Genomic DNA, 18,112 nt, shown 5'->3' on the forward strand with positions numbered 1-18,112 from the left:
ATGTTTGACAGGTCTCCCAAAGTTAAACATAGAGTTAGCATATGATCCAGCAATTCCATTTCTAGGTATATACCCTAAAATTTGTACATGAATGTTCATAGCAGCATTATTCATAATAGCCATAAAATGGAAACAACCCAAAGGTCCATCAACTGATGAACAGATAAACAAAATATGTATATACCTACAATGGAATGTTATTCCCCCATAAAAAGGGGTGAAGGGCTGATACATGCCACAATTTGGATGAACCTTAAAAACATTATACTAAGTGAAAGAAGCCAAACACAAAAGGCCATATATTGTATAATTTCATTTATATGAAATGTCCAGAATAGGCAAATCTATACAAATAGAAAATAAATTAGTGGTTGCCAGGGGATAAGGATGAGGAGGATTGGGAATAGGTACTAACAGGTATGGGGTTTCTTTCTGGGGTGATGAGAATGTTCTGAACTAGATAGTGACAGCAGTTGCACGATATTGTGAATATACTAAAAACCAGGGAAATGTACTCTTTAGAATGGTGAATTTTATGCTAAGCGAATTTTAGCTCAATAAAAAAAGGCAAAGTGGATTATTTTGTGTTACGTTAAAAAGAAAAGCACAAAATAACACATACAAACTTCTTACAACCAAAAGTGTATTAATAACCATGGGAAAGACAGAGGAATATCATGAATTGGGTATTTTAGTTTAATGGGGCTTTTTATCATTTTAGGTGAAGTTGTTTAAAATTTAGTACTTTTACAGGCATTCCTGCTAGAACATTATAGCAAATTGTACAAAGATAAAATAGTATAACTATAAAGTTCTAAAATATAGTATAAAACTATAAATTTCTATGATTATATAAAGTAGAGGGGAGAGGTCATTGTGTTAATAGCGTGGTAGTTAAGGATAATCTCTATTTTATTGGACGTGATCATAAGGATTTGATGTGAGCCTCAGCAAATTACTCATATTGGATTTCTCTTTCTAGTTTGGCATGAGAATAGGCAAGGAAAAGGCTAAAGAGATAATTTGAGAAGCAAGCTTTTGAGGTAGCTGCCAGCAATTCCCTCTTGAAAGCAGAAGGTCGGTAATCGGCTGAAAGTGAAATAACAGCTTCTCTAGGGAAATTTGAAGAGTGAAGGCATTTAAATGGACTCTAGAGCCCAAAGTACTAGCAAGGAATGAGCCTTGTAAATAAGAAAATAGGTAAAAACCAAAGGGAGAATTAAGTAGGATAAAGCACTTTTTGGAGGTATTTTTTTAAATCCCATCTTTGTACAGGCACAGCCCTTTAAATTTTTTAAAGTGCTAGGAGTAAAGAATTTTCTTTTAGAAATAAAGCCTAGGTGTGAGTCAGAAGAAATAATTTTCTCATAAGAGAAAGCATCTGTGGCTGGAGTCCCTGAGGTGGCCACCGCCGCTGACCCCTCCCTGGGGAGGAACTGCTTTGGAAAGGTGACCGAGAAGATGAGGAGCTGGACCAGGGGGAGACAGGAGCTGGGTGTGACCACGGCGGGGAGATTGTGGAGTCTGACAGAGATGTTCCCTGAGAGGCTCCAGTCCAAGGCAGGAACCGCTTTTCACCTCTCCCTCCTTGTGGTTCACACTGTTATGTGCCGGTTTTCCAGAGCAGCCTTGTGGGTTGAGGCCACTTCCTTCCTGCCCCTGCCTCTTCCCGCTGTCTTCCAGGTTGAAGAGCTGCCGTGCAGCAGTGGCAGGTCCTTCCAGGGCCCCACGGGGCAGGGCTTCAGGGAGGAATGCAGGGACTCTACCCTCCCTTCCTGGAAAGCTCCAGATTGCTCCTGCGATACTTGAGGTGACTTGGGAAACATTTGAAATTCATTAGTGTTTGAATTGCTGACTATTTGGATTACTTTTATTTTTATTTTAAAATTGTGACACCATGATTGACTTCTCCCTACTTTATCTCACAAAGCAAGTCCCAGTGTCATCTGTGTCCTCCACGCTGTCCTGACCTGTGTCTTCCATCCTCACTTCGTTATCACCAGAGTGCAGCAATGCAGACTTTTACTCCAGCTCTGGCCAACTGCCTGCTTCTCTGAAGTGCTAACCGGAAGATCCCCCTCACAGTCCCATTGTAGGGTAGGAGCTGGTACCAATGGGAGGGATGTACCCTGCCCTCAATGACTGTTTGGTTTTTATTTTAGAATGGAGATGCTGGGGCGAGACATGCACACATTACAAAACAGACCAAATGCATTACAGCTGTAATGTAAAGCAGCCACTGTGAATTCCTCTGTGCGTTGGAGAGGAGGGAGGGCCCACAGCAGTGTCAGGCACCGATGGGACTATGGGGGGACAGAGCAGGAGATCATTTCCCATGTGCATTTTGGCTGTTAGACCTCTGTGTGTGTGTTTAAAAAAAAAAATAGGAAAAAATAATAGAAAAAAAGTCAGTGCTCACTTTTTGTCTTTAAATATTTAAATGATTCAAATTGGAAGGAAAAAAGGAGAGGCATCTGTGTGTTTTAAAAGACATGCTATATATTGCGTCCAATACATATTTTTTTTAGCAGAAAAAGCATAAGGATGAATCAAATGCTCTCTTAACAGTCAAGACCAGGACAGGTCCCTCATCCCTCTACCTAGCATTTTCCTCATTATTCATCTTAAGTCTCACATATGGAAAAGAATATACTTGATGTCCATCTACCCACCACCAGGACTTAACAGATGTTAATCTTTTGCCATATGTGCTTCAGAGCTTTTTTTTTTTTATTGTTTCAGCTAAAGCTCCAGCTCTGCACCATCTCTTTCCCTGTTATCCCCAGAGTTAACTACTACCTTGAAATTGTTATCATTCCTATTCATATTTTATACTTTTACTGTATACGTTCATATCCAGATTCAATATAGTATTATTTTGTGCTTGTACGTGTGTATGCTTAAATGGTGTCCCACTGTTCCTAACCTCTTACAACATCTTTTACACTCAACATTTTTTTGAGGTTGATTCATATCAATAACATATATAAACCTGGTTCATTTTAGTTTCTATATGGCTTTAAAGTATGGTAGCATATCATAAAGCTCTTGTGAGTTTGTTTATCCATTCTACTACTGATGCATGTTAGCTTGTTTTCACTTCTTGAGTCCTTCTTTAATAAATTTCCTTTCTGAAAAATGTTTCTTCTTCACAGACTAAAGAAAAAAAACAATCCGAGAGCCATATTCAAGTAAAAAACAATTCCTTAGCATATTTCTTTGTGTGTGTGAGAGCAATATGAAAAGCTGAGATCATTTCATTTTTAAAAATAAGAACAGGAAACCTAAAACAACTCAAAAGCAAGGTATATAATTTGGCTCATTTTATGACCAGAAAGGGAGTCATAAGTACTTTCAGTTTCTAAATTACACATTTCTCAATTGTTTTAGCTTTGTTTCAACAAGCCAGCATTGCCCTAATAATCTAAAATCAAAGCTGCTTTAATGTTTTTAATGCTGTTGTTTGCTTACTTTCATATTCTTAATGTAGATATTCTATTGTTACTCAAAGTGGAGTCTTAATTGAATACAGAGTCCAATTTGGTGAGATTTATTCTTTAGCTCTGAGACATAGGCCCAAACTAATTCCAACTAAGATTTAAGGAGAGAGGGTGGTACCCAACCTCATTTTTATTTGACTTGGATATTGTGTGATCAGTTCACTTCCTTTTGGCAGTTGTGACCCATCAAATGGCTTCTAATTATCTCATTATACCAATTAGGCTTAAGGAGGCTGGATTTTATCCTGTAAAGAATATTTCAAAAGGGAATAACTTGAGTGTTCTAAGAAAATTTGAATGTTCTAAGAATACTTGAGCATATTCTTAAGCTTTTCTGTCATGCATTTAGAAAAGTGCTTTTTTAAAATGTAATAATAATGGTTATTGAAAGTACTACCCACATGCTACAAAGAGAGCAGTGTTTTAAGGGAATGGATATGATTGCCAGACTCTAATTCATTTAAAGGAAGGTTTAAAAGCATGTGTAATAAAGACAGATATAAGTATGCTAGGTGCATGCTACTTTGACAAGAGTATTATTTCAAGAGAACTGGAGTAACTTGAGAGAGAAGGAATTCAGGAAAATAACCCCAGAGTTTTATGAAGTCCTAGGAGCTCCTCACAGTTGTACATGCAGAGATCTGACCCTGAACAGCATACCATAGACTTTGAGAATTGTACTAAGACATAGACCATTACCCAGATTCCATACTGGCCACCATATGGTACTTATATGCCGTAGATCTCAATAGTATCTCAAAGGCCTTGAAAAGAGAGCTGATGTTGAAAATACAATCCATGGGAGATGGGTCAGAACTTGTGACCTGAGCCAAACTGTCAATTGCCTGCTAAAACGAAAATATCAGTATTTTCCATAGGATTTAAACAAGATCCAGAGTCTCATAACACAATATTCAAATGTCCAGTACAATCCATAATTACTTGGTATATGAAGAGCCAGGAAATCTCAATTCACATGGGAAAAAAACAACAGATATCAGTGTTGAAATGACACAGGTTTTGGAATTATCAGAAAAAGACATTAAACAACTGTTATAAAAATGTCATGAATAATATGAACACACTTGAAATGAATGAAATGTCTCAGTGAAGGAATAGAAGGTAGAACCAGATGGAAATTTTAGAACTGAAAAATACAATAACCAATAATTTTTAAATTACTGTTTGTGCTTTGTATTGGCTTCTTATTGCTGCTGTAACAAATTTCTACAACTGCAGTGACTTGAAACAAAACAAATATAGTAACTTATAGTTCCAAGAGTCAGAAGTCGGCAGTGAATCTTATAAAGTCAGAATCAAGATGTCAGCAGAGTTGCATTTCTTCTACAGACTCCAGGGAAGAATACGTTTTTCCCTCTCCTTTTCCAGTCTTTAGAGGCTGCCTGCATTCCTTAGCTTATGGCAACCTCCCTCCAGCTTTAAAGTGCATCACTCAGACCTCTGCTTCTGCTGAAGATCTCCTTTTTTGTCTCTCACATTCCTATCTCCCTTTTGTAAGGACCATTGTGATTACATTGAGCCCACCCAGATAATTCAGTATAATCTCCCTACCTCAGGATCCTTAATTACATCTGCAAAATTCTTTTTGCTGTTAAGGTTACATATACACAGGTCCTTGGAACTAGGAAGTAGACATCTTTGGGTCGCCATTCTGTCTATCACAGGCTCAGTAGTAGAGTGGAGATGACAGAGCAAAGAGTCAGTGAACTTAAAAATAGATCAATAAAAATTATCCAGTCTGAACAACAGAGAGAAAAAAAGATTGGAAAGGTGAACAGAGCCTGGGGGTTCTATGGGAAAATACCCCCCCCCAATCTAATAGTTGTGTCATTATAGTCTAAGAAAAAGAGGAGAAAGAATGTGGTGCAGAAAAAAAAAAACTGAAGAAATAATAGCTGAAATGCTCAAATTTGATGGAATACATAAATCAACAGATGCAGAAAGCTCAGTGAACTGAAAACAGGTTATGTTTAAAGAAAGCCTAGCTTAGACCCATCATAACAGTTAAAAAAGACAACAGAAAAAAATCTTGGAAGCAGCCACAGAGGATATGATATATTACTTACAAGGAATTTGTGATTCAAATGACTGTGGATTTTGCATTAGAAACCATGAAAACCTGAAGAAAGTGGAACAACATTTTCTAAGTACTTCAAAGATCATCTAGTTTATCTCCTTCATTTTATTGATGTGAAAACCAAGGTCTAGAGAGATGGAGCGGTCGTCTTGAATTTCCAGGCTCTTTAATCTCATATCTTAATATAATGACCATTTTTCCATCGTCACAGTCACAGTTTTCCTGGCATTTCTGAGCATGTGATAATAACAAAATAACAAAAACTTGCTCTAACTAGCACAAGCAAAAAGGGAAATTATTAAAAGAAGTTGGGGTCTTCAATGGAACTCAGTATCAGGAGTGCAAATAAGCATCAAGAATAAATTAAGGTTGAAATGATGGACTTTCTTCATGTTTGTCTTTGTTTTTATCTGCACATTAGCTTCACTTTGAGCTCAGATAATTTTCCCAGTTCACATGACAGAAAACCAATAGCTGCTGAGTTTACATGTTGCAGGGCCAACCCAGACTCTAGGTCCCAGTTCGCAAATTACCCTGGAAGAGAGAAGTTGTTCTAACTTGGTGTTAGGTGTATTCCAAGGACTGCACTGTAGTCAGGAGGCAGCGTGACCTTGTGCAAAATGCCTACATCCGCAGTAAACCTGTGATTTAAGGGTGGAGGACAGTTTCTAGGAAGTGGTACAGAAAATAAGTGGAATATACCAGTAACAATAGGTTTTTAGCACAAGTACCTGCAATTTTTTACTCATGATACTTAGGTTTCTTTAGGGCTTCTAACAAAGTGTTCAAAAATATTTTCTAGGCTTACTGACTTTATAGAATCTATTTATGTATATATTTTATCATTAGTTAAATGAAGTTTTTCAGTTTTCTCTCACTAGAATATCGAAATAAATCTTGTTAAAATCAGTACTGCATGCTGTTGGTGAGGAATGCTTACTCCTTTCTTCTCACATTTCCAAGAAGGGAGGGTGCTTCCATTCCCCATAAGGATATAGTCTCCGTTTCCTCTCTCATTTCCCCAAGCAAAAAGTGACCTATCTGATGGGTAAGAGGTGGAGAATAAGCTCTGAGTCCTCCCTCTTTTGAAGTAGCCAGTCCTCCAGACTCATTCTCAGCTCCTCTATCCCCAGAGGGAGCCCTGGAGATGTCCAGCGATGTCAGTGACTGGGTAAGTAAATTCAGTTCAAGGAGGATGTATTGGGAAGTGCATCTGGCTCACATCCAAACCACTTTCTCACACTCAGCATTTCCAGTAATGAAGCTAATTTTGATCTCTAGCTGCCTGACTCCTATGTCTGCTTTTCCATTAGTTATCTCTTTGCAAACCTAACACACAGTTGTGCACTTAGAGAAAATTATTCTTCTTTCATGGAGTAATATTACCACCTTGTAACCATTTGTGATTTGTATGAGACATCTCATATTTTTCATATTCAAATCAGTCATCTTGTCTTACATGGTCTCAGGATTTCATTTCATGCTTAGGAAGGCCATCTACACCTCCAAGCTATAAAATGATCTTCATAGATGGGTCTAAATAGAGAATGTGCTTAGCAGATATTTAAGTTTATTAAAATTTTTGATACCCTGGATTATACATTACAATCAAGCAGGCTCCTGGCTTAGAGGATTTGAATTTGAATTTTTTTATCTTTAGAAGAAAAAATTCTGTTCCACTCCAATGTCCTAATCCTCCCCATAGGTTTATTTACATACACACACACACTCAGCATACAACCTCTCAGAAGCCCCCACATCTTATAGGGATCAAAGATAGTATCAGAAATTCCAATAGTTTCTTCAGCTTCTTTAAGTTGTGCCTTTGAACAAATACTTTAGTACAAATGCTGAAGCAGGGTTTTCTGTACTATCCCAGACAGCAAGTATGAAATCTCATTCTAGGATCCAAAGTTAGATGCTTAAATCATACGAGATCTGAAATTCTCGCTGCTGAATCACTTTGTATCAACTACTTTCTAAAATTTGTTGATGTCAGAAATACCCTTAATTTTTATGAAGACATATATAGCACCTGGCTTTTTGTTAAAATACTTCTTGTTGCCATATATTTCGCAGATCATGCATTTTATAGCATCAGACAATTTTAAGCACATACTTTCTGTGTTAGAGTTTTCTGCCTCCACCAAGAATTTGTTGATTAGCTATTACTGAAGCTGCACTGCATCAAGATCACCAGTTGGGTAAATAGCTGTGCACTCCCCCTACTGCCCGCTTCACACTGTCCCATGACATGCCCTGCCACTGGCCAAGGCTAGGTAGCAACCAGAAAAAAATGCTATATTCCATAATAACTGTCATGATCTCTGTGCCCAAATCTTATTTTTTGGCAAATGCACCAAGACACATTTAATGACACTGAATCTCTAGGACCTAGCATAGTATCCGACACCAGTGCTTAATAAGTATTCATTTAATGGATATATGAATGGATTCACAATAGTTTCTTTAAATTTTATGTAGCCCTATGAAAATAAAGTTTGTTTTATTAAATAGGAGTTTTACTACTTATAAGGAACACACCCACAGACCCATAATTATGGCTGTTTCCCAACTTAATTTCTGGACTACAAATTTGCCTCCAGACTAAGGTCCATACTCTTACTGGAGGTCTTCACGGCCATTCACAGTCTGACCCATATCTGCCTTTCCAGCCTCATTGATCATTATATTCCTTAAATAGACCTTCCCAGAAAAACCAAGTTTGAAGGTCTGTCTTGGTGCTTTATATCACCATACTGCATATCCCGTGTATTAATAATAAAAAATTTGATTTTTTGTGTTTAGTATGAGACGAGTCCAAACTGATTCTTCTGCATGTGGATATCCAGTTGTGCTATTCTCCTATTGAATCATCTTGGCACCATTGTCAAAAATCATGAATGTTAAGAGTTCATGTCTGGATTCTCAATTCTATTATATTGATCTAAATATCTGTCTTCATGAAACTACTGTCTTCTATTGGCCCAATGATGTCCTTCAAAGTCCAAGGACCCCCATTCCTGGGTTCTCAGATGTCTGACATTCTCTGCTGGGTGTGTTTCCCCTAGCAAACTGATTGCCTCAGGTAATGCCTACCTTATTAGTCATAGACCCCACCTCCCTTCATGGACCCTAAACCTCCTACCTCACCTACAACCAACCAGAGACTTGCACACAAGACAATCAGGCATCCTGTGACACAACCTTATAAAAGACCCCAACAACCAGCCCTCAGTGCTCATGCAGGCACCCCTCACCTGGGTGACTCGCTGTTGCCTATGACAGCATACCCTAATAAACTCCTTTCTATTCTTATACTTAACCTCTAGTAAATTCTTTTGCCAACTCACATGTCACTGGCTCACCGACCGGCCGCCCCATTGTGTCTTACATCATTATTATAGCTTTGTAGTAGGTTTTGAAATTCGAAAGCCTAATTCCTCCAAAATTTTTCTTCATTTTCAATATTATTTTGGCTATTCTCAGTCCTTTGCATTTCTGTATAAATTTTGGAATCAGCTTGTCAATCTCTGCAAAAAAAAAAATCCAGCTGAGATTTTGATAGATTGTGTAGAATCCATAGATTAATTTGGGGAGTATTGCCATCTTAACAGTATTAAGTCTTCTGTTCCATCAACACGGAATGTCTTTCCATGTGTTTCAATCTTTTTTTATGTCTTTCAACAATACTTTCCTTTTCAGTTTTCAGTGTCCACTCTTGCACTTCTTTTGTGTCATTTATTCTTAAATATTTTATTCTTTTTGATGCTATTGTGAATGGAATTGTTCTCTTTATTTCATTTTCAGATTGTTCATTGCTAGTGTATAGAAATACAATTGATTTTGTATATTGATCTTCTATCCTGCAACTTTGCTGAACTTGTTTAATTAGTTCTAATGGTTTTTTAGTAGATTCCTTAGGATTTTCTAAATATATGATCATGCCCTCTGTGAATAAAGATAATTTTACTTTTCCTTTCCAATCTAGGTATGTTTTAGTTCTTCTCTTGCCTAATGGCCCCAGAAGAACCTCCAGTACTATATCTCTGTGACCTCTTTTGGCTGCTCATTGGCCTTCTTTGGTTCCTTGTAGATCTCAGCTGTCTTCCAAATAGTCATATTTGCTGAATTAAGGACCTTTAGATAAGTAAAGTATTCGTGGGCTGATTGATTTTTATGCCCATACTTTCCATAAACACCTATTTTCATATTACATTCATTTCCTTGCTTCCTTAGGAAAAGAAAACTTCTTGAATACTGTCTTCTTTGTGGAATCAAATTCTGTCCTATTTTAAATTTATATTTTTAACCAGAAGGTCCTATTATGCTATACTTTCCCCCTCTGTCCAGATTCCCTAGATTCAGAGTCAGAAGACCTGGCTTTAAGCATCAACTGGCTGTGTACTCTTCGGCAAGTCATTTTCCCCTCTTGGCTCCTTTTCCTCTTCTGTAAAGGAAGAGTTGAAGTAGATGATATATAAGCTCAGGTCCCACCCCCACCCCACCCCCATTCTAACAACTTATCATGTAATAGTTCTAATAATTTAAAGCCATGTCAGGTGGAAAGTAAATAAATTAGGATTTATATGGGATAAAATGCCAAGCTACCTTTATTCTTTAGTAACCTATTAGTTTACATAGTAAAGGAGGTTTTACGATAACCTGTTTGGATACAGATAAGAAAAGCCTGGACCTTTGTAACCAAAGACTCCCACTGACACAGCCTGGGTAGCTCAAAGCACAAAGGAATGGAAAGGGAAGTTCCTTTGCTCAGGGTACAACCTAGGAGCTCAGAAAAGCTGCCAGCTGGGGTAAAAACTTACTGGTTTCAAATTATCATTCTGTATATAGAGAGGCAAAGGCCAATAGCCTTATGGTTGACCTTGGATTTGGGAGTCAGCAGGTGGCAGCAATAAGTATCTGTTTGTCTGAACCCCACCCTAGGCCAAAGACCTGATTCAGCCTGTGGGTGCTCCCTGACGACCAGGGACACCTGGGCAAACCTGGAGGCCTCTGAACCTTGTTGGTCCATAAGAAAGAAGTTGAGATTGTAAAATCTGATTTTTTTATTAAGATTTTTTTCCCTTAGAGAATTCAAAACTTTTAAATGTAGAAAAGTAGAAAAACATACCAAATCCTACCATTTAGTTACCACTACTGTTAATGTCTTGGTGTATTTTATCTGTTGATTGATTCATTTAATATAAATATTACTTAAGGCCCCTGGTACCTGGTGCTAGACTCTGAGGAACTCTGAGGTCAACGCAACAGATGCTTTGTGGATCTGCAGCATTTCCTTCCAGTCTTTTCTTGGGCATTTTTTGTACATTCAAAAATGTTTCAACTTCTCTAAAATGACAGGAGCTGCTTCAAATATATTATTAAAGAAAGCTCAGTTCTACTAATAGTTTTATACAGTTTGGACATCTCGGCTGTCATTGAACCAGGAATACGTTGTTATCCCCCTGTTATTCTCACTTCTGGTCATACATTCAAAGGGGTTTAGATGAACTGGGAATTAATTAGGGAAAATTATGTTTTGGAGGTAGACTCCTTAGGAGGTCTCTCCAGCTCCAGCTCCGTTGACTTTCTAATATTCTCTAGGAACTTGTTCCTTCAGTGTCTCTGTTTCCAGGTGGAGCACCCTCCCTCTGTGCAGTCTGTCCTTGCCTCTCCTGACTGGAGGCTACCATTGCTCAGTCTCCGTCCGGCACTGAAGCAGCTTGCCTCCATGGTTCTCAGTTTTGCCTCTCTCTTCTGTAATTCCTGGTCCTTGAGAGCCCCCGTTGAGCATTGTCCAGGTCCACTTAGTGCTTTGACTGACCCCTTTTGGCGACAGTAGCAGATGCTGTTGGTGTCCGTCTCCCCCAGGGCCATCTGAGACCACCTGCAGCTGCAGTAGATGGTTTCCCACGTGCTGGTAGTGCCCCACCAAACACTTGTGTCTTTTCTCTCTGGTTCTCAAATCTGATTCTTCACCATTGTCATGTTTTCTGAAATCAATCATTTACAGAGTCTTTGCTCCCATGCATGTATTTGCTCTGTGTGTTTGCTGTTCCTTTAACAGTGACCCTAGCAAGGGGGATTTGAAGTGGTGGTGAAAGTGGAAGCATACTGAGGCTAGATTTCTACCCTAGGTTGTGTGTGTGTGTGTGTGTGTGTGTGTGTGTGTGTGTAAATCAGCCCTTTTTTTTTTTAATTAAAAAGATGCCTATGGTTAGAAAAAATATATATCAAATAGCACACAGACCATTCAGACCCTTAATCCCATTCCCCAGAAACAACAACTATCGCCAAGTTTCTGGTGCATTCTTCCAGAAATATTCCAGGTATAAAAAGCACGAGTATCTAATATAGATCCCCTTTTTTACATATAGAGGAGCATCATATATACTTTAAATTTCACCATATATATTAGGGTTCACCCCAAATAGTGCGACTTCCTGTTTTCTTCCCCCATAACAATGTTCTGTGGTTTGGAAATGCCATAGTTTACTTAACCTGTCCTTTTTGAATGGACATTTGGATTGTTTAACTCATTTGCTATCACAAACAACTCTGCCTTGAACATCCTTTTACACATATTTTTCTACAAGTACACTTTGATCAGCACTGAATATAATCAATATCTTCTTTTGTTAATTAGTAGATGACAAAGAATATTTTCTTATTTAAATTTGCATTTCTTACATCTTAAGTTAGATGTTTTTATATGTTTATCAAACTTTGAAATTTTTTCCTTTAACTGCCTGTTCCTATTTTTTGTCCATTTTCTATCTTACTGATGTGTAAGATAAAACATTATATTAAAATTAGCCCTTTATTCAATTATAGTCCTTCAAATATGTTTTCTTTTTTGCCTTTTTACCCTAACATTCTTTTCATCCTAAATTTAAGACTTTTTAGACAGTCTAATTTCTTTCCTTTCTGGCTTTTGTGTTTTATATGGTTTAGAGAAGCCTTCCTCGCTTCAAAATTATTTTGTGAAACTACTGGATAATTTCTCCTGGTATTTTTCCACATTCTTTGTTACATTTAAGACTCTAGTCTATCTGGAAATTATTTTAGGATAGCAATCAGCTCTAATGTTTGTCTTTTCTAACCTTGGCTCTTTGATCAATAATCCAGCTTTCTGAGAGTTCCAGATCAATCCAGATTTCCCAGATCCTTGGGGATGTGACTGAACCTGGCTTATTGACACATTGTTGGTTGTGGCCTAGGACTGCCAAGTCCTCTCCTGCCAACTGAGCCCATCAGACCCAGGTCAGGGGTGTGGGAACCTGGGGAGACCATTCTCACCGGGGCAGGTGGGCTCCAGGTGGCCCCACAGTGACTTGGATGCCCATCTGACTGTAGCATGGGCTGTAGCACTTCCTCTGTAAATTTGGCTCTGGCTCCCTTCCACTCTTGCCGCCCATCCCATCTGCACAGCACCCCAGCCAGCTCTTCTCTGAGGAAATTTGCATCATGCAGCAGCAGGAGGGCTCTTGAGGACTGCTTCCCTGAGCCATGGTCTGTTCGGCTGCTCCTTTGCTACTCCTGGCCATGACTCTCCCCCTGGTCGGGTCACCAGATGCCCAAGCATCCCAGCCTGTGAGTAAGACTGGGGTGAGGACCCAGGGAAGGTCTGCAGAGGTGACAACAGGGACTTCTGGGTGTGAGGGGCAGCAAGATGTGGAACAAAAAGATAGGTGGAGGGGAAGGGGCTAGAGAGGAAGTGATGTATTTTTTTAAAGGCTGGTTTGTTATAAGATCTCCAAGAGTTCATTCAGTCTTATTTTCCAGGGTGTGAGGATAGCTCGTTTCTTTATTTGAGTCCCTATGAACGCCAGTGATGCCTGCTGCACTTCGGATAGAGGCTCTTCCGGTCAAGCCTGCAATTTGAAAATGAAAAGAAAAAAGCTTTCTAAACTTGGGAACCATTGGCATAGAGGACGGGAGAGAATCTGCATGAAGGCAGCAGAGTCCAGTTTAGCACTTTAGGATTTCCCTTTTCTCCCATATGGATCTCTCTCTGACTCTCCACATCCTTATCCATATCAGCGCCTGTTTTTAGACAGATATCCCCACCCACCTGCATTTTGAGAGAAGGAGGAATTGGTGAGGAATAATTTACAGGCACCAGAGACTAAAGGAAGATGCTGCCTTCTGCTCAGGCTCCTGGCAATCCCTCTGGAGGGAATAAAGCCCCCAAGCCTCTGGGCCCCAGGCAGCTCTGCCCAGTCCCCCACCCCATCCCATCCCCTAGAGCTCCAGACCCAGCCATTTCAATTAGCCTAGAGGCCCAGGGGCAGGTGTATTCAGGAAGGAATTAAGCAAAGCATGTCGACTCACGGGGTGTGCCTGGTTTCTGGATTCTGGTGGGATTTGCAGGCCGTGGCAGGATCCATGGGGCTGTATCCCCGTACCTCCTCCCAGAAGCCTGCTTTCCCCTCCTGATGTGCCCGCTTGATTCCAGGCAAAAAGAGACGGAGTTGTACCAGATTAGCCAGGCTGGCAGTCTGGGGAAGAAGGTGGCCCTGGGAGAAATGTGGGGTCAGGTCTCCTCAGAGGCCTCTCCCCTGTGCTCTGTTCTAGGGACACAGTCAGGCTGGAGGGGAATCTGGGCAGCAACTGGACCAAGAAAGTGGAGCAGGTGGTGAGTGGACAAACAGAAAGAGGACGCAGGAGGAGGAGGGGGAAGCAGGGAACAAGGCAGAAAGAAAGGACTGGGAGAGGTACAGAGAGAGGGGAGCGGGTGGTGGGTTAAAGAGAGAGACCAGGTCCTGCGCTGGTCACACAGGTCCTTACACAGTTCTCTAGCGAAGCCTTGAGAAGATCATTCATCCTGGAGTCTCATCTATAAATGGGTGTTGTTGGGTGACATGAAACAGCGTAGGGGAAGGCACCGTAACTGGGTGAGGAGTTACCACTTTCCTGAGTCCTTTCTGTGCCTGGAGGGGCTTGGGGAGGTGGGACGGGCTCCGGGTTCCTGGTTGTGACAGCTAGGTGTGGGGCGCAGAAGGGGACTGTTCATGGCCTTGCTGCCTGTCCTCTCCAGCTGTCCCCTCTGCTCCTGCAGAATCAGTCCTGGTCTCGGTCTATGTACAGCTGGACTTTTCAAATGAGACCTGGTCGGCAGCACTCTCCAAGCCCCAGACTCTTCCCACTGCCTCGGCTTCCTCTTCCCTGGGAACCCTCACTGGCCTCAGCCTCACAACAGGTGGTGTAAGGAGAGGCCCCTGCTTCTCAGTGGCTCTTATGCTGCTTGGTGGGAAGGGGGCTCAGGGTGAAGGGAGCCCAGCCCTCCCACAGTCCCCTTGTCTGAGATACTGTGAGCCCCTCCCTATTTCTGGAGGGTCTGCGCAGCCCAGCTCCTTTCTCACCTCCCACCGGGCAGGCCCTTCCCTTCCTGCTCCGCGTCCCCATCTTCTAAACTTTGGCAGAGGCACAAGGGGCAGATGATGGTGGGCCCGGGTCTCCACTCCCACCCCTGATGCCTTTGCCCAGCACACTCTGCTGCTCTTGGCTGAGAAGGCAGTGCCTGGTGGGTGTTGGTGACTGAGGCGCCTGTGACTTTGGGATTGTCCAGACAGCCAGCCCTAAAGCCCCGCAGGCATCAGGCAGTTGGGCTTTCCCAGACAGCCTGCCCACTTCTCATTCCCCTTCCCTCTGTCACAGAGTGCAGTGTCAACCACGATGGGTGTACCTATTGTGCTTGCCTCTCTGGGTACCAGTGGAACAACAGTGTCTGCTCCCGTCACCAACCCTGCGAAACCCTCCTTGAGCACCGGCCTTGTGGCTGTCTTATCTTCTGCCCTAATGAAGCCGGGTACTGCCAGCTGCTGCCACCTGGTGAGGAACTTGGGAACCAATGCTGCCCTCCCCGACCCCACCCCAGTGAAAGAAATCCTGTGTTGTCTTTCCCTCTGATCCCTGTGTCTCTGCCAGCCGACCCAAGCCCAGCGGCTCTGGGAGGGAGAAAATGTCAGCCATAATAGCAGATCCCAGGCCCTGAGCTCGGGACCGGATAATGAGACTAAGGAATGGCAGGGCTTCAGAGACAGGTGGACAAGGAGAGGAAGTTCCCTCCCTGGGGGAGGAGGAGTTCTAGACCAAAAAGCTTCCTTGTTTGGTTTCTGCTGACGGATTGGGTCTTCCAGGCTGGGATGCAGCAGCCACACTCATCCAGGGACAAAACAAAAAAGGTGGGAAGGGAGTGAGAAGGGATGGGCTTCAGAAGATGGGGAAGGAAGGAGAGCTTAGCTCTATCAAGGGCCACAAGTTCTTGTTCTGGGGGTACCCTGTCTCCTGCCTCCTGCAGTCCCTGCAACCCTGAGCCTCAACTCCTGGCTGCAGATGCCTGGCAGCACCCTGAACCTGACCCTTCTCACAAGCCAGGAGATCACCAACCTGAAATGGTTCCTGTGGCGCACGGGGAGCCCCAGCCCCATCCTCCTGCAGGCAGGGACATGTGTGTCCTTGACCTCCAGCCGGGGCCGGGCTCTCCTCAGCATCGTCAACATCACCTATAAATGGGCAGGTAGCCCGCCTGTCCCTCCCTTCTCGTCTCGTCTCCTCTCCTCACCTTTCTTCTTCCTCCTCTTTTTCCTTTGCTCCCCCTCCTCCACCCCCTCTTCTCCTTCCTTCTTTTCTCCTCTTCCTTTCCCTTCTCATCCCTCCACTTATTCACTCTGGGGAAACCAAGGCTAAGAGCCCACTGATGTGAAGAAGTATAAGGAGAGAGCACTGAAAACGTGGTCTGAGAGTCCACTGAGAACAGATGCCTGCTCTTCTTCACGAGGCTGAAACGGTAGGCGCTGGAGCAGGAGCGGCAGCTAGTGGAGGGAGAGGTTTCCCCTTAGAATTCACGGCTATAGGGTAACAAAAGGGTCAGGGTCTCTTCTTCCTCCTAGAAATCCTTCCAGGGACAAGGATCGTTCCTACTGGGGTTAAGAAGAGGCTGAATGGACAAGGCAGACCTAGGGTGTGGCTGGGGAGGCAGCGGAGACTCTGTGGCACAGGTGGGGGCCAAGGAGGCGGGACGTACATCAGGTGTGTGTCTGCAGGTGATTACATGTGCTGCTTTGAGGCCCAGGGATTCAGGTGGGAGCTGCACCAGATGGTGAAGGTGTCCCTGCGGGAGACAGACGTGGCTCAGCTTCCAGACCAGCTCTCCATCTCCTGTGCCTCCTCCCCTGGCTTCCAGCTGAGCTGCTGCATCCCCAGCGAACATCTGGGCTACACAGCTTCCTGGAGTCCTGGAGAGGGCAGCGAAGGCGTGGGAGGGGGCCAGCTGTTAGGGGTTGGGGAGAGAGGGCAGCTAGTCACCTCCAGGCAGCTGGCTCTCCAGCTCACCGGAAGCAGAGGCTGCAGTTCAACCTGGGAGTTGCTGGTCCAAGTCCAATACTGCTTTTACCCAATTCTGTTGCTAGAACAATAACCCTCATGTGTGGAGACAGCTTCTGCATAATGCTTTCGTTAACTGTGGCTTCAGGCCCTGGAGCTAGAGACCCCCAGAGTCCCCTTCACCGAAATCCAAGCTCTACCTTCAGTGGTGTGATGCCCACGTATGATTTAGCTCTTCCCCACTGCTTCATTCTGCTTCTGAAATCACTAGAAAGACTGACAAGGCATCTCTAGGCCTCTTGGGTTCCCAGGTGTGTTCCTGGGCCAGTGACAGTTCTCTTCTCTTGTTTCACCCTCAGCCTCCTCATTCAACACATCGGACTCCCAGTGCTTTGTGCTGGCTGTTCAGCGCTGCCCTGCAGCTGACACCACGTACACTTGTGACCTGCAGAGCCCAGGACTGAGCCCTCTCAGGGTCCTCGTCTCTGTTACCATCATCCAGGGTACGCAGGGCTTGGGGTTCAGCTGGCTGCGCTCTCACCTGCTTGCCCTGGGAGCTCCTCCTTGATGTTTCCCTGCAATGGGCAGTAAGACGGACTCACAGCCTGCACTGACTTCTGCCCAAGGAGAGGCTAGGGCTAGACTGGGTTGCCAAGCCTCCCCTGATATCATTTTCAGGTGGAGACACCACCTGCCCTGAGGACTCTTCAGCTGGTGCCTGGAACGTCACCAAGGCTGGCCATGTGGCCCAGGCCCCATGTCCTGGGAATAAGACGGGCACAGTGAAGAGGACTTGTAGGCCTGATGGGGCCTGGGGGCCCAACCATAGCAGCTGCACAGACACAGGGCTCCTGGCCTTGCTTTATAGAGCCCGGGTAAAGCTTCTGGCCCTGCTGACCACATGCCCCATCCTCCATGACCCATCCCTTCCTCACCCAGGACCCAGCTTTAGAACCCTCTCCCCCGAGGCCCGCCCCAAAGGTTATTCAGCTTCTCGGAACTGGTTCTTAGCAGAGCCAGGAAGTAGGTGCAAGGGGGGCTTAGAGTGGCCAGCACGCTCATGATGGGGAGGGTGCTAGTCTCAAACCTTGATCCTAACAAATGTCCATCCCACTAACCTTGGTGTCAGTTCCTTCCATGTGGCTCGCTCTTCTCTGCTTCCTGCTCCCCTGGGACAGGGTGC

The 18,112-nt window shown here is 43.3% G+C and overlaps 1 protein-coding gene across 1 annotated transcript in view; it reads left to right on the forward strand.

The window, feature by feature from the left end:
* The window catches only part of ADGRF3 (adhesion G protein-coupled receptor F3), a 30,126-nt gene that overhangs the window by 6,975 nt on the left and 5,039 nt on the right, over window positions 1-18,112 (forward strand). The window contains exons 2-5 of the mRNA XM_072938074.1: window positions 15,262-15,435; window positions 15,905-16,123; window positions 17,289-17,432; window positions 17,608-17,804. Of these exons, the coding sequence (XP_072794175.1) occupies window positions 15,940-16,123; window positions 17,289-17,432; window positions 17,608-17,804 (525 nt within the window). The 5' untranslated portion in view covers window positions 15,262-15,435; window positions 15,905-15,939. The remainder of the gene's footprint in view (window positions 1-15,261; window positions 15,436-15,904; window positions 16,124-17,288; window positions 17,433-17,607; window positions 17,805-18,112) is intronic.

Source organism: Vicugna pacos, chromosome 15 (genome assembly GCF_048564905.1).
Source record: "Vicugna pacos chromosome 15, VicPac4, whole genome shotgun sequence".
NCBI lineage: Eukaryota > Metazoa > Chordata > Mammalia > Artiodactyla > Camelidae > Vicugna > Vicugna pacos.